The following is a 25554-nucleotide window of genomic DNA, read 5'->3' on the forward strand; positions in this document are numbered from 1 at the left end:
ATGAACCTACTATGAGTCAAATCGAGTGTCAATAGTGTTTTTATTGCTACGGCATACACATCTGACTCTATTAAATATTTTTCTGTTATTTTGTAGTTTATTTTTATGTACTATTCATCGTGAATATTGAAAAATTTTATTTGAATGAATTTATTATTGTTGTTGTTTTGTATTGAATGGTACATGTTTTGAGGATGGGAATAAACGGTGGCGCTACGTTATGCTTTGACGGTTTTTATTTTCCATCAAAACTTTATATTATGATCGGAAGACACTGCTGTTTAGTTAATTTCCTTATAAGCAAGTTCCCGCTCACCTAGCTTTCCGGATGGGACAGCGGTAAGTCATCGGATTTACAAGGCTAAACTTAGGGATTCGATTCCCCTCGATGGACACATGCAGATCTCTCGCTGTAGCTTTACTATAAGAAAAGTACACACACACTCCAAGGTAAGTCTGAAGAATTATAACGCTAAAATATGTGGTTTAAATACAAGAGTTAGGCACAGCAGAGATACTCTATTATTTAACTTTGCTTTCAAAGAGACAAGCAAAAATATAAAGTAAACAGATCGTCACATCTGAAGATGAAGTGGAAAATACATTAGTTTTTATTTAAACAGAATGCATAACAATACTTTAAAAGTAACTAAGGTTGACTTATATAGCCTCTTTGTGGTCAGAAGTAGTCTGGTGACTTACAACACTGAAAATCTGGTTATACGTTTGCACTTGCCACCTATGTTTTAGCTTCGAGCTCAATAAAAAAAATGAATTGCACTCTTAAGCCTTCAGGTAACAAATCGTAATTTAAGCACGTTTAAACGGATTATTGTTGTTGTTTATTAAGTATAAGGCTGCACAAAAGGTATCGAAACCCGGTTTTTGACAGTATAAGTCCGCAGATATACAACTATGCCGTTGGGAAGCAAAGTGGATTAAAAGTGGGAATATAAACATATTACACTTTATCACACAGTGATGTCCATTTTGAAATAAAAAGTAATAAAGAAATACGTTAATTATTTTGGGTTCCCAAACTTTGTAAATCAACATAAAATTACAGATTTATGTCTGTTACAAAACAAAAGATAGATTAAAGATTTATCAGTTTCACTGAATAAAATCTGACATAATTCAAAGAACATTTAAACGTATACATAGAAAATGTAAAACTACATCATAATTACTTTTTCATTACAATCAGTAATTCTATCAAACTGAATGAAAAAAACTGAAAACTTCACAACAAAGTCAAATGAAACAATTTTAGTAATCGTTATACCAGCCTCCGTTATCACGAGCTACTCAAATGGTCAAATTACGCTCGTGGATTTATAAAACGCTAAAATTTGTGGTTTTATTCTCCATGGTAGGCAGAATGTAGATGGTCTATTGTGTAGTTATATGCCAAAACAAACAAAAATCTTATTCAAACAATAAAACGTTTTGCATCACCAGTATCAAGAATTGTTAGCGATCACGGCAATGTTTTGTTTTAACTTGGTAAATATAAGTGTTCTTATTATATTGTTAATTACTAAAAGTCACACTGTTTTACACCATAAATGTTCTTATTATATTGTTAATTACTAAAAGTCACACTGTTTTAAACCATAAATGTTCTTATGATATTGTTAATTACTAAAAGTCTCATTGTTTGACACTAAAAGTGTTCTTATGATATTACTAATCATAATAGCCTCACTGTTTTACACCACAAATGTTATTATATTATTAATCACTAAAAGTCTCAGTTTTACACCTATTTTTTTCACACAAATACTAAGAATCGAGTAGTGTTCTCAAGTAAAACTGATTTTCCTTAAGAATAAGAATGAACAAATCTTAACTAAGATATTTACTGTAAAATAATACTGAATTATTTGAATCTGACTGACATTTTGGAGAAAGAGACTGGATACATGTTTTTACAGTAAAATGTATTTGGTAGAACATAAACAATAATATGTGTGTATCATATAGTATATATAACTTTATAAAATTATATTTTCCCTGAAACGACAAGATGCTATCTTATTTAATGGTACAGAACAACAGATAACTAGAGCAGTATAAACTTATTGACTTTCTTAAACAAAGTGTCATGTGAAAATTCCACATGTACCTAAATAAATGAGAAGCTTTGAAAACTGATATTTTAATTAATATCATGAGAAAGAAAACTTATGGTATTCCTACACAGCACAATACGAAACGTTGGCACTTTACAGTACTCTCAAGCATTTGCTGACTTGTGTAATTCAGTTCTTGCTCTTGTCAATGCCACACGACTGGTAAAACAGCTGGACAAGTGTAGGTGTTTCTGCGCATGCCAAATCCATTGCACTCCCAATGTTTTTGAAGTCCCAACCTAGACTTAGACAAGAACGTATTGGCAACAAGATTTACACTGAAATTAGAGAAAGCTCTGCTAGATAACTAAAACAAATGTAACCCTTGATGTTTAAGGGTCACATAGGAAAATTTTGACCAATTTCTGAGGTATTTCAGGTACGTCTTTCGTGATCAGTGATGTCGAGAAAACCCACTTGTAGAGAAATATATATGTAAAAACGGCTCGTTTGGGTTGAGAATTTGTTTTTTTACTTGAAATGGCTGGAGTTGAGAAAAGGTGATGCAATTCCTGATGATCTAACTCTTAAAGCTGTACTACTGAATACTGGAACAAAGAATATCTAGAAAACTTTGATACAGTTCTAGCCATTCTGAGGGTTGGGGGTGCAGGAGACATCTTGTATCAAAAGGTTTACTAGTCAACAAAGCTCTCTCAGGGATGAATGGAACTTGGTAGTTGCCTATGAAGATAAAACGAAAAGAAATAGAATTCCGGGTGATGCACTGATTGATCTCTCTTTATATAATACAGACCAGACATGACTGGAGAGCCAAATGTCTGAATATGTCTAGATAAATCCAGTTACAGAAGAAAAGTAGTCATCCTTCAATTGAGGTCTAGTATTTGTAACCTTGAAATGGATGTACTGTACTTTGGCCTGCGAAACATTTAAATTCATTTCCATTAAATAATATTCAATGCCAGCTATAATAGGCCTAGAAAAGTTAAGACTGCATTAAGTTATGTTGTCCTACGATTTAGTACATCCAAAGTGTAGTGGTGAAACCAACATGTGAAGTGCACTGTTTCATATCCAGGAACAAGCAGTATTAGATATGGAGCAGTGATCTTTCCATGGAGAAGCAACAGCCTAATACTGCTCTGTAGTTATGGGTAATAGTTTCCTATTTGAATAATCACTGTCATTGTAGGTGAAATACAGATAACAGTAGCGAGTGATATTGCTATATTACTTCTGTTGCACCAAGTGTGAAAGGATGATTTTAGTCCATGACAGATCTAAATGCACTGGTTGAAGACAGTGCAAGCAATTTAAATCCAAAGTATGACGTCATCGTCTATGATCTCAGTTCGTGGAAGTCTCAAACCCAGGGTATATACCAACAACTAATCTTGGATCCCTTGTCCGGTACGCTAACTATTGGACAGTGCTGGACCTGACTAGAATCATGAAGAAATGTTCCGCCACAATTTTACCACTATGTCTTTCAATAACGTTGGCACAATTTTCATGACAGTTTTCATTGTACAGATCTTTATATTCTCGTAACTAGAACTAGCTGCTAAAGTCAAATTATCTCTTATCAAAAAACTGGGATAATTCTGTAAACTCTGACTTGTCTAGCGAAATATTGCCTGGATTCATTAACATCCAACAACAACAGTAGCCATAAGATAAGTCATGCTCATTTTACACTAAACAAGAAAATTTCAAATTTTCTCTTTATACTGACTCTTATAGACCTCAGTTAGGCTTGAACATTGTTTGTATCCTGCAAACCAAAACAATAGAATAATTTGAAGATGCAATTATAAGCTGTAGAGCGATGAATTTGTGGTTCAACTTTCCTGGACAGAGATTAACACAAATTCCAGCTCATCACATGAAATTCCTTAAAATGATTGATTAAAAAGTAATAAAATGTATGGAAATTCTGAAACAACATACTCGAATGAATATATATTTATATCCTAATGATAAAAAAAGATAGATCCTAGCAAGTCCTATTGCCACAAAGTAAAGAAGGCTTATTTATACCACATGACAGTACAAACACATCCTTGGTGGTATTTATACCACATGACAGTACAAACACATCCTTGGTGGTATTTATACCACATGACAGTACAGACACATCCTTGGTGGTATTTATACCACATGACAGTACAGACACACCCTTGTGCTGTATGAAGTTATAGAAACCAAACGACTTGAGCAAGTTACATTATATTACAAAAATGTTTGTTAAATTATAATAAGAAAGGTGGATAACGATTTTAGTTCACAATACAAATGCACTGTATTACAACATGTAGTGACAGTTAACATTACAATTATATGTAGATTTCTACACAGTAATACTATTATAAAATACGTCATTTGAAACACAACTAAAAACGGTTTACTTATATTTTATGGTTCTCAGTTACACTAAACAAGTCATTTTGCATCAGAAACAAACAATTCAGGTGTTTAGACAAACTGTATTCGCAAGCTTTGTAATGCTTTGCGACAGTTTTGTTCTCCAATTGTAGAATCCCCTGTTATGGTTTATTTGTTTATAGTGATTTATAAAGCTACACAAGACGCCATCTGTATTCTTCTCACTACGGGTATCGAAACCCAGCTTCTAGTGGTATAAGTCCACAGAAATGACGTTGTGCAAATGGAAATGACGTTATCCAATTATGATGAGAATGTCTTCTGAATACCGGTAAAGAATGGTTATCATTACTCATACCATTCATAAAACATTAGTGTTATGTTTATTATATTTTTAAATAATGCATTATTTATTCTGCTCCTCAGGAAAACCTTTTCAAAACTGATATTCGCGAGAGTCATGTCCTAAACATCATATATATATTTACAAAATATGTGTCCCCACTGATAGAGCAGTAAGTATACCGATTTACAACGCTAAAATCAGGGGTTTAATTCCCCTCGGTCGACTCAGCAGGTAGCCCGATGTGACTTTGGTATTAGGAAACACAAACATACACAAAATATGATTTATGGAATAAAAAGTATTTTCGTAAAATCATATTTATGTTTGTGTGTGGGATTCTTATAGCAAAGCCACATCGGGTTAGCTGCCGATATTTATATGATTTAAAACATTTACTTTCAGAATAAAGCTTTTCATGTAAACGGATTTTTTGTTTTTTTCAAAAGAAAAACATTAATAGGTTTAGAAATCCGCAAAAAACATTTAAATTAGAAGGAATCCTCGGGTCATAAGAGTTAGAGAACCGCTATATTAGGGTTATTCATGGAGAAGAATGTATAACAGTATTTCAACTATGTCCATAATATCCATTGCCAGCGACATGTTTAGTTCAGTACAGATGTTGAGCAGGCTGGATGTGATTGATTGTTTTGTTTTTGAATTTCGCACAAAGCTATTCGAGTGCTATCTGTGCTAGCAGTCCCTAATTTAGCAGTGTTAGACATATCGAGCCACAAAATTAATTTCGACTAAGCAATAATTATTGCAAACAACCCCAACCCCACATTTTACCATCAACGCAATATAACCAATAAAAGTATTTATTTTTTAAAAAACTCATTAGTGAATTGGGGTTTCAACTTAGACCTATGTGAAAGTTTGTTTTTTCAAGTTAGTTTTTTTTTTTTAAATTCTACTTTCGTTAATAAATGTCTTCTTCCGTTTTGAACGTATAAAATACGGAAAATAGTTTCACTACACATCTTATGAATGACAAAATTGGTCACCAAAACTGATCGGGAGTTTTCTTTTTTGTTTGTTTGTTGCTTATTATCATTTGTGCAAAATTATTCTGGCATGTTACTGGTTTTTCTTATTTTTAATTTAAAAGACCAATCAGTGTAAAGAGATATCTTACAGTTCCTGAGGCATTTTGGAAGATTGTAATTAGCCAGGCGGTTAAGTCACTCGACTCGTAATTTGCGGGTTCGAATCCCAGTCACACCAAGCATGCTTGCCCTTTCAACCGTGGGGCCGCTACAATGTGACGGTCAACCCCACTATTCGTAGGTAAAAGAGTAGCCCAAGAGTTAGCAGTGGGTGATGATGACTAGCTGCCTTCCCTCTAGTCTTACACTACTAAATTAGGGACGGCTAGCGCAGATAGCCCTCGAGTAGCTTTGCGCGAAATTCATAATACTAACAAACAAACATACGATCTTGACTATCTCAAGGTCGGATTTACAACGTTCAAATCTGGGGTTTCATTCCCCTCGGGGTGCACAGCTGATGGACCGATGTGGCTTATAAGAGAAAAATACACACGCATACTATCAAGGTAGTAGTTTTCTGGAGTTAATAATTTTGTACTTTGTAAATCTAAGTTAATAACTAGTAAATACAATTGAAAACTAGTTCCCCATGTTAACGTATATTCAAAAGATCTTTATCCCAGAGTGAAAAGTAACTGAAATACATTATGCTGTAAATTTATTTACAGTCAGTTGATTAAATAATAATTAAATATAATAAACTTAGCAAATGGCTATTACTAAATTTAATAGAAGTTTCTAAGTGTTTCAATATGGAATAATAAATTACAACTACACATTCATAGAACAATAGGAATTTTATTGCACATAAATTTACAATTTCTAATGTTTTATACATCAACTACGACATAGATAAATATTATTTTTCTTTCTAAAATTAATTCAGTACCAGACATCATAAATACCCAAATTAGTAGCTTTTCACAACCACAACCATAAAAACTCTTTTTGCTCAGCCTCATTACTATTTTCACTAAACCATGAAACATTAATGACAAGCATTGAAACAAAATGAGATCACAAGATGTTGAAATAATTACCACACAACTTTTCTAGCTTTTAATAAATAATTTTGACATAAGTAAGAACAAATTTTTAAACCTTTACTAGTGCACCTATCAGACTAAAAATAAATTAATTCATTCAAACCGTTTTTGCTATCAAGACAGCCTGAAGAATAATAATTTTTGTCTTCAAAACAAATGTTCAAAGTTAAACATCTTTAAAAATAATGGAATTAACTTATTGTTGAAGGGCATAACAAGACAGTTGCCTTTTTTAGAAAAGGCTTGGCTATAGTATTTTGTTAAACTTGTCTTTTTTAAGTTTTTTTTTCGTTTTATTGCATTAAAAATGGTTACATAATTACATGTTACTTATGAAGAACTTTGTTATATTTTGTAAAGGGTACATATGTGTAAACTGGTTCAAAAATGGTACCAGATTAGTAGTCACCATGTGATTCTTCTACCCTTCCAATCGGAATTTTTTAAAGTAACTTCTCTAACACTTACATTACTCTTTTTTTTTGCAAATAGTCATTTTGAGGAAATAAAAACAAACTGATGAATACTACAAGAATATTTAAATATATATCCTATATATTTATTCACATTAATGACATATTATTTAAGGACCCCCAGACACCAGGTGCTCATGAATGGTGGGCAAGTCATCCTACATGATACTTTCATATCTGAATGTAAATAAATACATGTATTTCTTACGGAATGATTCGTCACATTTTCTCATCACCTTATCAGAAATATACATGTATCACATTACACACTGTCAAGTACATGGACATGTGCAACACTGGTGCCACAAAGTAAGGCACATATTGCACTGTGCATTGGTGTGTTCAAGTAACATCTTAATAAACCATTATTTTATATAAAATTACTCATTCATTACTCAGTGAATTACAAACATCTTTCTAAGAGTATTAAGGCAGAAATTTTAGTCATTGTAATGAGCTTAAATATAGAGAAACTACAAATCTAACCATTGATACAAAATGTTTATATACTGAGGTATTTGGTTTTTCAGAACATTGGCACACGTATTTTGTGGCTCCTAAACTAATATTCGTGAATGGTTGATTTGGTGTTTTACGGCACAAAGCAACTAGGCTATCTGCACAATATTCATGAAAATCAAAACCAATTTCAAAAACCAAAATAAATTAACTAAATTAATTTTTAATATAATAAACTATTTATTATTAAAAAAATGACCAACTAGATTTTGCACTTATTGTAGCTATTATCAGGACCATAACTACAGCAGAAGTTCAATCTATCTACACTCCAGAGCTTCCAAGTTAAGGAAAAACCTAAAAATAAGAGTTGTTCCCAAAATTACAGTAGTTGATTGGTGTTTTTATTAATAGATACTTTACTATGTTGATAAACACCATTTATCTATTTTTCAAGTAAGTAACACAACTTGCCTAAAACAAAACTATTTCATATGTAAAATACTGAAACTATTTGATGGAAATGAAAAACATGGTATATCAAGTTTTTGTTACGTCATTTGTATAAATAGATATCATTGTCATTAATAAGAAATTTACTTTTTTGTAAAAAGTATAATTACAACTGCTTTCCTATGTTTAATTTTTGCATAGATATTTTGTTACAATAGTTGTCATTCAGAGGCAGACTAGCCTGGTAAGATGGTGGAAAATTTCCTACCAAGCAGGTTGCTGTTTCGAGCCATGTTGTTGGACTATACATTTCATGTGAATTACTACATATCAGCATTTTAAAATATTTGAAGCAGTAAGATAATTTTTATTGTAATATTTCTTGTAAAAAAAATCATAAAAATAAATTAAACAGGAGATAGCTCATACTTCTCTATAATTCTGTTGTTACAGGTTTCCATCACTTACTATGTGCAACAAGCAACGTTCACATGTTTTGATATTTTGTTATTGGCAAGTGATAAATTCATCTAACCAAGTTATATGACTGGCACATCCAATGATTTCTTTAAAGAATTTTTTTTTTTTCTACAAGATATGGAAAGTGTGGAAAAAGCACAAAAATGTACATGAAAGGACCTTCTAGTGCCAGGTGGACATCATAAAAAAATGACAGCTGTCATTTTCTACCCACCATCAAGTGACTGTAATTAACAGAGATGCAAGGGATCCTTCAGAAGGAGGAGTCTGTTGCATTAAACAGGTATGCAAGTTAATGTAATACAATGTAACTGAAAGTATGGTTGTATCAGTTCTTTCTCTGAATACGAAACAGAATTTGAAGTTACTTTTGTTGCCCCTACATTTACTCTTGCTTCTCTTAGTGGAAATTCTATTGCAGCTAAAAACCAGTGGTGGTTTCAGACAGGTGGAAACAGATGCAAATATTCTGTTGTAAAATAAAGGTTGTTTGCAGTTCCCTCTGTGAGAGATAAACTCTAGTCAGGGTCTACATGATCTCAAAGACTATGTTAAATGCAATAATATTATCCACATATTACCTACCTTTTGATAAGGTATTTCAATAAGACATAAAACTGTTACAGTACGAGCACAAATCGACCAACTCTACAAAAAATAATTTCTATAACCGTTGCTACAGCCATGTTGTAAATCTCCGTGTATGCGATACATCTGATAATCAATCACAAAAACAGACTGTTTGATCTGATCAATGGTTAAAGTGTACATTTTGTTGAATAATACACAGAAATGAATGTGTAGAAAGAAAAAGAATAGAAATTGTTGTTTCCCTCTCTTATCTTACAAGTACAATAAAAAAATAAACTGGTGAGACCTGTTGGTTGTCTCATGACCGTTTATTTCCCCACTGTTCTGAATAAGCTTTAGGATATCAAGGGAATTCCAACAATTTTGATTCAGAAACTACTTTAAAATACCTGCTTTACATATAAAACTTTGTATGCTTGAAACAAATTTTACAATACATGTTCACCTTTCTGTGTTAACAGCAGTAGGCTTAGCTTTGAAGTACCTAGAAAGAACCCTAGGCTAACTACCAAGATGAAACATGGTACAAAATACCATGAGTATTACTTCGAATCCAAGTTTTGACACCATGCTCAGCAAAGCACAAACTTTTGCTATAAAAGTAAATACAAAACTCAAACCTTATCTACTGGCAGACAAAATTTTAGGAGATTGAGATTCCTTTCTGTAGGGTTGCACACAACAAGGAAGCCAAGAATGAGTAACCTGAAAAAGTTAAATGTATATCAAAGAGAAGTATACTGTGCTATTCAGGATCAGATTTTTGTCAGTTAAACTTGAAATAAGAATCAAGTTAGTTCTGTACATTTTCTAGATCTTATGAATTTTCCAGAAGTTACAGCAACCTGGAATAGCACTCTTACTGAATTTGTTTGTCGTCTTTCAAAAGTGAACAAAATTAAGTTAAAGACAAACATTTGGCATTTGGCAAAATATTCCAAAGAAGCTCACATTGGAAAGTTGAAGGCCTTAAACGGAACGCCAAAGCAACTGAAACAGCTATACAACAAGATAATGGTAAAATGACAAGAAAAGAGTGAAAATGAGGGGAGAGAGAGTGAAAGTAAATCTATGTTTTGTAACCTGTCAGCAAAGTGTTATGAGAAGCAGTAACATAATTATATCTGACATGCTTTCTTCAACAGCTACATAAATACAACATCCACTCATCTGCTTACACAACCTTGTATTAAAGCTATGAATATTTTCTAACCTTGTCCTTTACTCAAGTAAATTGTGAAAAAAAAAAAAAATTCAGCATAATTGAAAACAGACTTTGTGCCACAATGGGACAAGGTTTTTTAGGTAATAATACTAATGATGTTTGTAGATTGTTGAAGGTTAATTTTGAGGAAGTTCTGAATTTTGTTAGAGCTTGCTGTCCACTCATGAAATTACCCTTCAAGGTTTGACGTGTTATATTTTTAATACTGTCTGAAATAGACTGGTGTTAATGTTATAATACATATTTTAACCAACAGAAAGCTATCTTTCATTCAGTGATTTTTATATAAAACTGTAAAAATTTATTGAACACAAAAGAAGGTCAAAGGTTTTAAGAGAGCAAACCACAGTTGTTGTTTTCTGTTTATCAAGTTTTCTCACTTGGCCAACCAGCAGCCAGTCTGCCTCTGTTGTCAGTCAATCTTTAATCTGGTTCTTCAGTTTCATATTTTATAAAATATATACATGGGCTTGACATCTTTATTAATATATCTGTGTGTAATAATTCAAGTATTTTCTAAAGATATTTTAATAGATTATATATTCTGTAGTAACAGTAAATGAGGGCTTTTCACAGTACTTATATGTATATGGCCTAATTTCAGAAATCTCAAATTAAATAAAGTTAAGTACATTATAAACTATATATATGAGACATATTAATCAATATGTCTGGGAGGTGATTCAAAGTAAGGATTTTTTTTTTTTTAATATCAATACTCCAATAATATTCAGTTAAATAACATAAAAACAAAAGCAATACTTGTGAACAGTAACACATTTCTGTTCTTAAAATATCAGAAGACTTGTGTTTTTATGCACTGAAGAGAACCTTAGATAACAACACAAGTGTGATGTAGTTTGTTTGTCTGTCTTTTTAGTTCTAATGTGATACTTTCACATTTTATAAAATTAACTGTACTACAAATTATTTGTTAGAAAGAAGAAAAATATAAATAATTTGCTTTCAGTAAAATGTAACCCAAAGACTACTAATAAAAACCATGTATCACCTAATCTTTTACAAGATAAACATGTGCACAAAACTAAGTGAACTATAGTTGTTTCAGGACTAACAAAAACACGTATGCATACAGTATTTACAAACGAATCATATTCTAAACAATTTTAACATGTGAAAAAATAAATAAACTAAACTGATGTAATTAAAACTGTATCCAAATATTAAAATTCAAAATCTTGAAATACAATATTTTGATTTAATGCACATATAAATAGGTAGTTGACATCTAGATATCTATTGAACATTTAAAAAGTATATTAATTTAATCATTACCTATACATAAAAAAAGGCTAATGGTTTGTATGATGTAAGTATGGCATAGTTTTTTTCTTTTTTTTTGTAATGAGATATGTTTAAGAGTAGAATGTCAATACACTAGTTTGGTTGCCACGTATCAGTAGAAATGGAGGCATGTTTCGTGTCAGTATTTCCAACCACGCCATGTACATTGGAGCAGAGCAAGTGCCTTTTCTCGGCATGGGCAGGGTCCTGACCAAAGAAATACATTGATATGTTTACAAATGCATACTATATCTATTTTACATACACCAAAACGAAACAATAAATAGTCTAGAAACTATGAACATAAGGTTTAAGAATAGGCTAAAAATACAAATTGAAGTGTTTAATAACAAGAAATGTAGCTAATTGTTAAAATAATAAATACAAAATATTAGTTTACTCTGGTAGTTTTGTAACATTACATCACAAAGAAACTTATAATAATTTTACAAAACATACCTTTACCAACCCTATGTGAATTTTAGGTAAGAAGAATAAAAAAAATAAATGTAATAGCATTTTAATTACATGCTGCTGGACATGATGTCTTCTAGTCAATACTAGATTGATTGGAGTTACCACAAGACCAGCAAATAAGATGCGAGAAAAACTATTATAAGTCCCAATGTGATGTAATATTACACATACATTCAATCAATGGACTGTCTCAGTACCTTAAGCATTATATACCATAAAACTCAAACTAAAGATAATAGTATAAAACAAAAAACACCACGGGGAAGAGACATAAAAACCATGATTAGCTCAATACTTAAAGATGGACTACCGTCTATCAATTTGTTGGAGGGTTGAAATTCATCAAAAAGCAGTTTTTTTGACAAAAACTAGAAGCCTTCAGTGCAATGGTATTCTTGTATAACTAAGGTTTTAAAATATGGAGATTATCTGTTTCCCACCAGTGGATCCAGCCTTTTCAATGTTTTCATGAGGAACTTGTATTTATCCATATCTACTCACAAAACAAAGTTCTTGAGAAAGATAGTCCCTTGTTGATCCATGGAATGTATATGATGGGAAGAACTGACCTTTTTATGAAGACAGTAGTTACTTCATTCGATGTTGCTGAAAAATGTATTAACTGTTGCTGTTTCTTTGTCTTCATTCATTACAGAGCTAAGAAACTATACCAGGAGAATAACCCTTACATACACAGTCTGATACCTTCAAGATTTAACAAATCTGCATCAAAGACGCTGTCTAGGCCTATGATCCTGCCTAATAAGAACTCACTAGATGATCGAGCCACACAAACCAAAGCTAAAAAAAAAAATACTCTTGCAGATCCAACCACCAAATTTAGATAATAGTTGTCAAATAAAAGCATAAGCGTGCAGAAGCCAAGGATTCAATGAATTCTGATGAAGAAAAAGAGTTTGAGGACCCCATGAGTTAACTGGAAACACCGAAATCTCTGGTAATAATAAATAGTTTTATAATAATTAGGTCCTGTATTAATAATTTATTATCTTCTGATTAAAAATATTTTCCAGTACCATATATATCAATATAGCTTGTAACAAGATGTATTGACAAACAAACAAATCTAACAAACTTACATTACAATTAAAGTTGAATCATGAGAATGCTGGAGCAGCAGCTCACGGAGTCGAACGTGGCGACGAGTCTAGAAAAATAAATAAATAAAATATTGGAATGGTTTACTACATGCTCAACATTTCATTTATTTGAAGACTATATATATTACATTTCATTGATAAGGAATATGCATTAGAAAAATAAGATTATAAATATTCAACTTCTGCATTATGTACATTAAAAGGTTTAACATATATCATTTTAACATAGTTTTAAATGAAGTATTCCTACTTTAAAATACTTTCAGGTTGTGCTAAGAAAAATGATTTTATATTCATATTGAACTAAGTTAAAGGTTTTTCTGCGAATTATAAAACATTTTTGGCTATAAAGAACTAGATGCAGTTGAAAATATAAAATGGTTCAAAAGACAGAATAATAAGACTTATTTTTATAAGCCACAATTATCTGTTGATAAACAAAATAGACTATTTCAAAAATAAAACAGTGCAAGAAACAGATGTAAAAAAGAAACTGAACATCTCTTCTACAGTACAAAACTAAATGAGTGTACAGTCATTTGCAATGAATTATATCATCACGTAAGATCAAAGTATTAGATAAATCCAGTAAGAAACCCAATAAACTGAGCATTTTCAGAAGAGAGATCTTTCTTCTTCAGACTGAATTGGAAGTTTATATATGCAAATAATTTTAGTGGTAATATCCAATTAAAAAACAAAGTAAATTCAGTCTTAAATTTGATAATGTATACAGTTACCAATAAAAACACATGCTGACTCAGTTTTTGTACAATGAAGTCATGTGTGAAGAACCCAAAGAAATGGAAGTCACAGTCTGTTATACTTTTCATTTAAACCACACTAACACAACCAACAATTTCCATGTTAAGATCAAGTAATATATAAAGTACACTCAAACATGGTTGGCTGGCTTGTTTCTTTTGAACTTTACTCAAAGATACACAAGGACATTCTAGCCAGCCGACCTCATTTTATCAATGAAAGACTAGAGGGAATACATGTGGTCATCACTTCCCACCACCAACCCTTATATTACTCTTTTACCAACAAATACTGGGACTGACCATCACATTATAATACCTCAATGGGTGAAATGGTAAGCATGTGTGGTGAGACATGCATTTGAACCTTCAGATTGCCAACCGAGAACCCTAATCACCTAGCCGTGCCAGGCTTCTCACGTACGGAACAATCAGGGTCAACAAACAATGGAGACTTTAAGTTGAAATGCAAATTATAACAACAATTTAATTTCATTTAAGGGACTAACTTTACAATAACAAGTGTTAATACTTAACCCACAAATACCACATTTTGTTGATGGTTTTGAAACACTATTTTGTCCTTAAAATGAGTCAATTTATTTTTCACGTATTTCTATTTTACCTTTTAGACTAAACCTGTGTGTGATAATACCAATATTACAAAAGGTCATTTTAAATAAAGCTCAATATACCTAAATTAAATAAATCACAAAAATCTCTATGTCTGTCTGTTTGTTCCTCATCTAAGCACTCCTAGATCACTGGGTAAATCTGGGATGATGCAAGTTACCTAGATTCATCCTTACACCACAAAAAGAACAAACTTGATTACATTTTATATAATGTGACAATGACCATCAATTAATTAATCATATGAAAACAAAGTAACCACATGTAGCTTTGGTTCCACAATGTTTCACCATTACCTCAAAGAGATCACACACTGCTTTTGACTTTGACAATAATTGTAAACAAATGGTATAATATATATCTGTATATAGAATAAATGCTACTTTGTAGATTCCCAAATAATTAACTTTGTGAAGTGCACACACAAACTAACTACACCTCTACCCAACTTTGTCAAGATACCAAATGGGTTTTGAAGGCAAGACAAGCTCAAGACAGAGAAAGGATAGCTAGGAGAAGAGTTCAAGAGATTCCCGACAAAAATTCTCACACATAAGAAGGAAATCATAGCAGAATGACAAGCAGAATGAAAGAATTAGTTACAGAAACTTCCACTAGGGTAGAACAAGATAGACAACATCAAGATCAAAGAAAGGTTGCTGCTACTGAATGTAGATGTAGAATGTGTTTTAAAACAGCTTATGATTATGATATAAATAATGATTATGAATCAGAGTCTGTATGTGAAGATCTGTAGAATGTGATTCTTGTGGAACAATAAGTTATTCCGTGATGTCGAGAAACCCACTTGTTGAGAAATTTATATGCAAAAACGGCTCGTTTGAGTTGAGAAAATATTCTCAACCCAAACGAGTCATTTTTGCATATAAATAAGTTATTCCAATGAATAATTTTAATGATTTTAAATAAATATCACACAAAGTGAAAAACAGGACTGTCTTGTAATAATGGCTTTTGAAAAAAATTATTACCACATCTTAGTGTACTTCTTCACTGAAATACTGAAGAACATCCTAACCAATACCTGTATACATAAAAACACAAAGATCTGCATCTCACCATTATCTAACTACTCCTAGGTCACTGGGTCAATCTTAACCAAACTTTATTGGATGACAGTTTAGAATAAGGGGTTAAAGGAGAGTTCACATTATTGCTGTTACTGAGCATTTATCATCTTTGATATCAGTTTACCTTAACTACATTCATAGATGGTACCACACCTTTAAATATTTTTATTGAATCTTTTATAATAAAACATATACACAGAGTTATGGGAGGGCACAAAAACCTCTTATGAATCACAGAGAGTGTGCTCACATTTTCTATGTGGAAATACAAGTAAAACAATGGCTGCTGCTATTTCAATGATACATAAATTCAGCTGTAGTTTCTGCTACACTGGCAACAATATGTGTTATATGAGCATCATTTGAGTTATAGCAACTTTATACTTTGATCTATGACCTTTTAACTTCAGCCCTTAAGACTTCTATAGCTGGTGTACATCAATCAACCAATCACATGAAATACTGTGGAGGGACTGTAAGTGCTGGGGGTTAAAAGCAGGTAACAGAAAGTACACAAAGCCACCACTTTAGCCACTACCTGTTCCTTCAAAGTCACCCTGACCATTGTACAGTGTATACCATGCTTTACATATATACATAGTGAGCTTTTAAAGTTTATACAAAACATTCAGTGTAGTAGTAACGGACTCTGCAATAATATGACAAATTATAAATATAGTGCGTGAAAGTCAGGACTTTTGTACCGTTTATCATACCATCTGCCCCACATTTGTTTTTCAGTTTGTAACCTAGTCAGAGGATGGATACATCAGTTTATTTGTATACAAACAATAATACATATACACATTTAATCATATACATATATGATATCATGTTTCAATGCTTCATAAAAATTGAGATTTGTGTAAAATATACTTCAAAAAAGTGTATGGGCTTTAATATTTTTAATGTTTCCTGCTTTTAAATGGTTAAGACCAAGAAGAACTAAGCTGGCAGAGCAAAAATAGAAATGGCATATACTGTTAGAGCATCAGAGATAATATATTCATTCAACTGCTTATGGTTGTTATAATTTTGGATCTAACACATTGTGAATGACAAAAAGTGTAGAGATATGTTTATCTTCTTTGAGTTATGAATTATTAAAACCAAATTCTTCCAATACAGCAGGTGAACTTTAATTGAGAGAATGATACAAAAACGATGTTGAACATTACGTGTACATCATGTTTGGTACTAAAACAATATGATACAGAGTTGATTGTTTGCTCTTCTGCCTTTGGAAACTTGGAACAAGAGATAATTTATCCTCTTTATTGTGTTAGTGTTAAAATTATGACTGAAGTTAAGAGTACGACATGCTGATGACCAGCCAGTTTGTTAATCTTACCAACCTGTCTGAGGAACTGTAACCAAGTCTCATACTTGGATAATTACTACCCTATTAGTGAAACAAATTTCAAAGAATAACACAACAGTGCCTGGTACAGAGGTGATTACCTTCACTGTTAATAGTAGATATTTGACCACAAATTATGTTTACAACCTAACATTTAGATGGTTATTTATCTTACTTGATTACAAACTCAACAGAATAACATTACCAAATAGATGGTTCTTTTTCATTTGTGTTTGTATGTTTTGTTGAACTTTCAAGTAATACTAGTAATGGAATGTCTGCACTAGCCTTATTGAATTTTTGAACTAACAGACTAGATGGAAGACAAAAGTCAAAACCACCTGCCACAAACTCTTGGACGACTATTTTGCCAATAAACTGTCCTATTGACCATCACATTAATACCTCCACAGCTTAAAGGACAAGTATGTTAGGCAAATAATTCTGATCACGTGGCCAACAGATTATGAGATGTATACTCTAACTAAATGGCCATGTTAGGCCAGGTATGTTTTTTATTTTTTTTATTATTAATGTTAAAAATTTTCTTGAAGAAATTGGAACAGGAATGTGTACAAGAAACACAGGTTATTTACATTATGATATGTGCTTCTATGGGAAAATTATCAACATATTGTAGTTATTTTGTTACCTTTCTGTTAACATCCCAAACCCATAATATATATGATACAACCAAATTTTCTTTTATAAGACAAGGTTTGGCAAAATGCAACAATTTATGGGGACTTGTGCAGCTCTCTGACTGTGAGAAAAGTTCAGAATATTTCAGACACAATGGGGAATTGATCCTCTGATTTTAGCATTGTAAATCTTTACTACTATCCCACCAAGAGAATTGTTTCTTAAGGTTAAACCGTTATGTAATGTTGTGGTTCTCAAACTGTCTTAAACAAAAAGAAAAGGCTCATCTTTGAAAGGATGCTGACCCCTGGAATTAGGGACGACACATCTCTGTCATGAAACTTAACAGTTGTGGTAGTACCAGGAGAGAAAAAAATTAGGGTTAAGAGTAGTAGTAATAAAAATGTAAAAAAAAACGAAAATAATGATATGAACAATTTATGCAGAAAAAATACTTACTTTATCCTTCAGGGCTAAAATCTCAGAATCAGACACAGACAGAAGTGGATCTTCTTCCGAGTCATCACTTGTTCTCCATTTACTCAATAATGCATCAAACTCTTGTTTGCTAGAGGCAAAGCAATTAATTACTGAGCATAAACAAAATCAATTTGTAACAGTTTAAAACTTCAAATATTCTGATGTTAATAGAGCGATGAAATGTTTAGTTAATGTGACAATAAACTGATAAAGCCCATTACCATAATTATTTATCTATTAGAATTTCAAAATTACTATTTGCAAGATGATAAAATTATATCTTATTTTTGCAAATTCATTTTGATATAAAAAAAAATAGAAAATGCTGAAAAGCTACCCCCCCCTTTGAATTTATATTTGTTGTGCTTTTATGAATGTTGAACCTTTGTATATTTATGTTTCCACATAGCTTGTTTTTCTGGTGTTTCTTTCTTCTTTCTATCTTCTTTTTCCATTCATTCATTTCTTGGTGGATTGACTTGAAACGTGGTAAAAAATACCCATGTATATTTTTTTTTTTTTTTAGTTAAATCTTTTTAAACATTTCATGAAGCCAAATGCAAACCAACCCAAAAATTTATATTTTGGGCTCTTGTGCAATCATGTTTACTGTAATTAAAATAAAAACTGGCATAAATGTACATCTGTGTGTCCAACACACTGACACACAATAAAAGTTGGATTTGTACATTTTCAGACATTTTTAGGTGGGCAGATGACTTAGCGTTTACAAACGAAATCACTTTTGTGGCAACCACTCACCATATTTTGACCAATTTAGATGGAAGTTGGTACAAAGATCTGAAGAAGAGATATAGGAATTTTACTTTTCTTCAATTTTTCAGTGAGGAAAACACAATATGGGTTCCCATGAACAATTCAAGTGTATTTCAACCAACTTTTATAGGATTTAGTACAAAGATACTTTTCTGCAGGTCCTAAGAAGTGATATTGACAGTTTTTTTATTTTTCCATATTTTTAACATTTTTTTTTAATGTCAAAATTTACCATCTTTGGAATCGTACAGCAAAGACATGTTGCTTTCACCCACAAATGTCAGCCTCCTTGGTTAATATAAACATACTTTAGATATGAATATATTTAACTTCTATAAAGTTAAAACTTCCAGGTCTTTTGTTTTTTTTTACAAATTACTGTTAGCTTTAATTTCTATACCATGTATTTAGAAAAGATAAATAAAACAGGTTGATGTTGAGTTTGAATAACTACTGTGAAACGTATCATATTTGTTTGATAAAAGTTCACAAAGCAATTATTTTTTTGTTTTAGTGTTACCTTGATTCTTGGGGAGGCTTCACAACATCTGGGACGACAATAACATTGGAATAGTCAATCCTAAATTTGCTCAATAAAGCAGCCATGCTTAAAAAAATAAAAATATATTACAGTCAGTAGATTATATGTTCCAATTAGAGATGATTTAAAATGTACAAGTTACAATTAACAATGATATAAAATAAAAAGGTCTAACATCATGCTTTTATCTTTTCATTTAATTTTTCAATCAATTATATTAAGTACTTATTAAATTTTTAATATCTGTTTTTGTATATTGATTAGTACAATATATCTTTTTCAATCAGTTTCCAGATGTCACCTTCATTTTACTTAAACACCTAAGCATAATTTTAAATATACATATATTAGCCATTTTTAAATCAACACCTAACACCTTTTCACGTACACTCTCACCATCAGCTACACTGTACCAGAAATGAGATGCTTACAACAGTAAATAAAAAAGGAAATAAAAATTTCCTAAAAACCAGATGACCTTCATGATGTTAGTAAAATTCCTTTACATATATTCATATCTTATTTTGTCACACCAGCCCTCCCAGTTTATCCCTGAACAGGAAATGTTTATCTTTATACAGCCCTCAGATTATAGGGTTTTTATTCTCTATTAAATACCAATACACATTTTTTAGATTCTAGTAAAATGTATTATCTTAATAAGGAAACAGACATTTAGAGCAAAAGAAAATGCTACTTAAGTACACCTTTCTTGAGAATTTGCTAGTAAAAGAAAATATACTTAAGAGTAGAATGACACAATCTGATATTTATTTTCTTATTAGCATCAGCTTATTCTAGATTGTATTATTCTATTCCTAAGTATCCCATTTCATAAACTAAAACATTTAACCATTGAGAATGTGTGTGTGTTTTCTTATAGCAAAGCCACAGAGGGCTATCTGCTGAACCTACTGAGGGGAATTGAAACCCAACTTTTAGCACTGTAAATTCAGAGGCATACTGCTGTACTAGCAGGGGGTTTGTTTGTTTTGTTTTTTAATTTCGCGCAAAGCTACTTGAGGGCTATCTGTGCTAGCCATCCCTAATTTAGCAGTGTAAGACTAGAGGGAAGGTAGCTAGTCATCACCACCCACCGCCAACTCTTAGGCTACTTTTTTACCAACGAATAATGGGATTGACCATCACATTATAATGCTCCCATGGCTGAAAGAGCGTGCATGTTTGGTGCGATGGGGATTTGAACCCACAACCCTCAGATTACGAATCACACCTTAACACGCTTGGCCATATGGGGCCTTGAGAATGTGATAACTTAAAAGAGGATTTTTTTTTTCACTTGCATTTTTTTCAATGGTTAAACATCCCTAATGTTATAATCAATTAACCAAAGGAACATACATAGCACATGCATCCTGTGAACAAAGTGTAATAAATATTTAGTATATTATAATATGACACCTCAGTTAGCTTTCTCAAGCTCAAGTAATCATTTTGGGAAACAAGGTTGAAGTTCTTTTATCATAAATATAAATACTAAAGTTTATGTTCTAACATTAACTAATTCTCATTCAACATTTGTATAAGTTTAATAGAATATAGAAAGTGTAAGTAAATAGAGGAGTGTCTTTCTTCCTATATGCATACACAAACATTCAGTACTTCAGAATTAATATCTTCTTTAACCTTCTGTTACTCTACTGACACATTTCTTTAAGGGAAATTAGTTTCCCTTTAAAATACTACCAATAACCTTTGCAGTGTTTAATGTAACTTACTGTGCATATATTGTCTATAGTATAGTATCCTATCATGTTATAAATAATTACAGCGTACAGGCTGAAAATATAAATGTGTACGGGATTATCGTATTCTTCACATGAAGAAGCTTACTTTCGTTGTTCTCGATCAAGCTCATCCTTCTTATTGGCCAAAGAGAAAACCCTGAGCTCACAGCTACTCCAGTGAGAACGAGTTGTGAGAAGATATGGTATCAGCATTGTGAGTCCTGTAAATTTAGTAGTACTCTTAAAAATAATGTTCACTTGTAACTTATATTTGAAATAATATCTCAAATATATCTGATAGTGTTAACCAATTTCTATATCACAAAATTCTTTAAAGTATTGGTTATTAAAAAGGTCACAGCTTCCTTGATGACAAGAAAACACACTTGTAGAGAAAAATGTTTTACGTAGAGGAGCGAACAATGTTTCGACCTTCGGTCATCGTCAGGTTCACAAAGAAAGAAAGAGGTAACTGAACACATGTTTGAAGGGGGTTGTGTAACTGAGTGTAGGAAAGTAGAGGGCATGCTTAGATGTTTGATTATATTTATTAATATGGGCATAAAGGTTTATTTTGGGCTTGAGTTGTTGTATAAGTAAGGCTTCTTTAATTTTGCATTTGTTTATGTTTTTTTCTTTATTTAGTATTTGGCTGTTCTCTGGTTATGTTGTGTTTATTTGATTTACAGTGTTCAAAAATGTGTGAAGGTGACTTTTTGTATTCTTTAAATTTTCTCAACCTAAACCAGCCGTTTTTACATAGGGGTTTTTCTTGTCATCACTGATTAATGGTTATTATTCAGATGGTTATACAGAACTCAATTAATTAATTAATTTCTTTAGCTGACACTATTTTGTTAGCTTACACTTTTTAAAATTATTGATGAAAACTAACATTAGCTACATATGAATAAGAATAAAAACAGAATATTCTACAAGTTATCTATAGGTATAAATACAAATTAGAGATGCAAAAATGAAGAATATAATTATAGTTAACTTACCACCATCATCATAGAGCCACCAAACGTCAATCCTTCCCTTCTTTTGTTTGTGTTGAAACTGGTTTACACTACTTAATACATCTTTCGGGATCTCTTTTATTGGTTCTTTCATCACCTGAGAACTTTTCTGTGGTTCTGTAGTATTCTCCTTCTCTTCTCGAGAAGTTGGAGACTTAAAGCGAGTTAAAACAGGAGTAGAGACTGGAGTACACTCACGAGAGCTTGAAGCTACAGCATAAATAGAAAATTATGCAACATTTAAAATTACATAACGTAATGTTTAGGGACAACAAGGGACTCGTTGGTCCATCCTCTAAGTCAAACTAAAACTATTTAGTAAAACAAAAACATTATAGCCAACTCTTTTCGTTCATATATTTATCAAACTTTCTTTTAAACTTACTAAAATATTCTGCCTTCACAATATCCAAGGGCAACCCATTCCATAGGCCAACCACCTTATTTGAAAAATAAAATTGTCTCAGCTGAAGATGGCTTCTACCTTGCTTAAATCTACATTTGTGTTCCCCAGTTCTGTACATCTCATCGTTAATATGAAAAATGGTGATGCAACAACATTATAAATTTATTTTATAATTTTAAATATTTCAACCAGATCCCCTGTAACTTTTCTTTTTTAAAGAAAAAAACAATTTTTTATGATTCAGTCTCCCTTCATATGAGAACTTCTTCTCCAATCCAGGGAACATTTTGGTAATTCTTCTCTTAACCCTTTCCAACAAGTCAATGTCTTTCCTAAGGCATGAAGCTAAAGATTAAGCAGAAAGCTCCAAATGTGGCCTAACCAGTAGCCTTACCAATAAAACAACAACTTCTTTCAGACTTGTGTTCAATATTTCTGTAGATACAATCTAAAATCCTATTTCCACTAAAAACAGCTTAACAGACTGATCAACCAATACATCAAGATCATTTTCTTTCATGATACTCTTAAGGTTATTCACATCGAAATTATAATTGTAATTCGAATTATGATAACCTCTAATTCATATTATGCATTGTATTGTGTTTATTATAATTAAAACCCATCTGCCATTTATTTGCCCAGCTCACTAAATGATCTAAATTTTTCGTAAAGTAGAAGAATTCTTTTCACAGCCAGTAACGCCCAAAACCTTGATAACATCAGCAAATATAAGTAATTTTATGACCATTCCTCCATCTATGTCACAAATGTCAATCAGAAAGAGCAACAGTCCTAAGACTTAGCCCTGAGGTACCAACTTGACATTAATCCAGTTTGACTGAATTCAATTTTAATATCAAGCCACTAATCTTCCCAAACTGTTAACTTATTCCCCATGCCTATAATCATTTTTATAAGCTTCTTATGTGACACCTTGTCAAACATTATTCAAGTTTGAATTTCTTTATTTTTTTTATATCTGAACAACATTCTACACCAAAAAAGCACAAATAATATCCTAAATGGTATTTCAAAAAATTAATTCATTTACCATAATGTTAACAGAAATGACTATACTGTTTACATGCAATAACACTATATATTACGGCAAGCACAGAAAAAAATTCTGGAAGTTACACTATTTAGGCTCTTTACTGATATTTCATAGAACTCTTTCAGTGAATGAAAATAAACAAAGATAAACTAAGAAACAATTGATAACTTAATTTTTTGATGCCAAGTGTGTTGTCATTTTGAAACAAACATTAATCAGATAAATTACATGAAAAATATAACAGATACCTTCAGTTTTAAACAAGTTTACCAGATGTTTTACCTTATGTTTTAATAAGTGAAAAAATAGAGGGTGTAAGAAAAATTCTACAGAGGGCATGCAGCAGTTGACAGACAATAGAACTTACCAACACCAGAAAAGGCTGCAAACATCATCAGCCATGAAGATGTAGGCTTCATTGCTGGGGATGCCAATAGAAGGAAAAGGCAAAGAAACATAGCTGATAAAATGTTATACCACGAAATGATGACAAAAAAAAAATCATGAAGTTTACACACACACAAACACAGTGAAAGTTAACATATAGTTTGTAAACTCCATGGACTGATGAGGCACATAGTTTGTGGTATGTTTTATGAGCTGTCATTTATCTACCACAAATAACCTATACTTATATACAGGTATATGTATTTGAGGCATAAATGCAGCTAATGTTGCTTCTATGCTAATATTCATTAGATAAAATGTTTGAAAAGATGTAATTTTTTTTAATTTCTTCATTATCCAAATGCACGACATTTTTTGCAAAAGGAAATGAGGCTTTATCTGTTCATCTATGGTTGTAAGTGAAATAATTTATCACTTTTTGTTAATAACCCTAGATTATGATATGAAACACAAAGAACAATATTAAGCCACTTGTTGAGCTGCAGTTTGATCACTTTCCTTTTGTCTATGGTTATTGATTGTCATCAGAATTTCTTAAAACAAGACTGACTCAGTGATATGTGGTAAACACAAGAACATACTAGGTCTATGTGTATATTGAACAAAGTATAATTTTCAATTCTTAAAATCATATTTTGAAAATACCTTGCAATTCTGTACTAAACACATTTGTAACACACAGTTCATACATTTCAAAAATAATAATGTAAATTGTACAATTCCTACATATTTTAAAGTAAATTTGTAAAAACCGTAAAAACTTGTGACCAATAGTCTACAAAACTTTTGTAATTTTATGTTAAGGGCTAATGAATCTATATATATATATATATACACAAGTACAAAAATCTGTGTGTATGTCTGCTTGTCAATTATCTAACTACTACAAGGTTGCTGATTTGTGGGATAATAGTTTGAAATAAAGGGCATGTCAATGGAGGGTTCACCAACCCCTCACCCCCATAACTGCTGTTATTAAGCATTTATTATCTTTGAACTAAGTGAAAGATAGCTACATTCACAGAGGGCACCACAAATACTTGTAGCACAACATATACACAGTATGGTAGAAGCCACACAAATGTCATATATCTAACACTGAGCATAAAATCT

The 25554-nt window shown here is 31.7% G+C and overlaps 1 protein-coding gene and 1 long non-coding RNA gene across 5 annotated transcripts in view; one reads left to right on the forward strand and one right to left on the reverse strand.

Annotated features, from left to right (window-relative positions):
• Positions 1-229: 229 nt before the first annotated feature.
• On the forward strand, positions 230-20082 carry LOC143249701 (uncharacterized). Of its 3 annotated transcripts, none has more exons than XR_013027913.1 (3): positions 230-450; positions 8909-9076; positions 19774-20082. It is a non-coding gene; the product is annotated as an uncharacterized LOC143249701 (long non-coding RNA). The 3 variants fall into 3 exon arrangements; XR_013027914.1 differs by lacking the exon at positions 19774-20082 and adding an exon at positions 15368-15523; XR_013027912.1 differs by lacking the exons at positions 230-450; positions 19774-20082 and adding an exon at positions 13047-13574 and having other exon boundaries at positions 8940-9076.
• Positions 7200-25554, reverse strand: part of LOC143249699 (solute carrier family 12 member 2-like) — a 63016-nt gene continuing 44661 nt past the window's right edge. Inside the window, exons 19-25 of one of the 2 annotated variants that reach the window (XM_076500009.1) lie at positions 24401-24454; positions 22553-22780; positions 21655-21769; positions 19780-19866; positions 18462-18570; positions 13492-13559; positions 7200-12121 (exon numbers count right to left, since the gene is read on the reverse strand). In XM_076500009.1, coding sequence (XP_076356124.1) covers positions 11986-12121; positions 13492-13559; positions 18462-18570; positions 19780-19866; positions 21655-21769; positions 22553-22780; positions 24401-24454 — 797 coding nt within the window. In that variant the 3' untranslated portion in view covers positions 7200-11985. The remainder of the gene's footprint in view (positions 12122-13491; positions 13560-18461; positions 18571-19779; positions 19867-21654; positions 21770-22552; positions 22781-24400; positions 24455-25554) is intronic. The other variant, XM_076500010.1, reaches the window with a different exon arrangement.

This window comes from Tachypleus tridentatus, chromosome 4, assembly GCF_004210375.1.
Source record: "Tachypleus tridentatus isolate NWPU-2018 chromosome 4, ASM421037v1, whole genome shotgun sequence".
Taxonomy (NCBI): domain Eukaryota; kingdom Metazoa; phylum Arthropoda; class Merostomata; order Xiphosura; family Limulidae; genus Tachypleus; species Tachypleus tridentatus.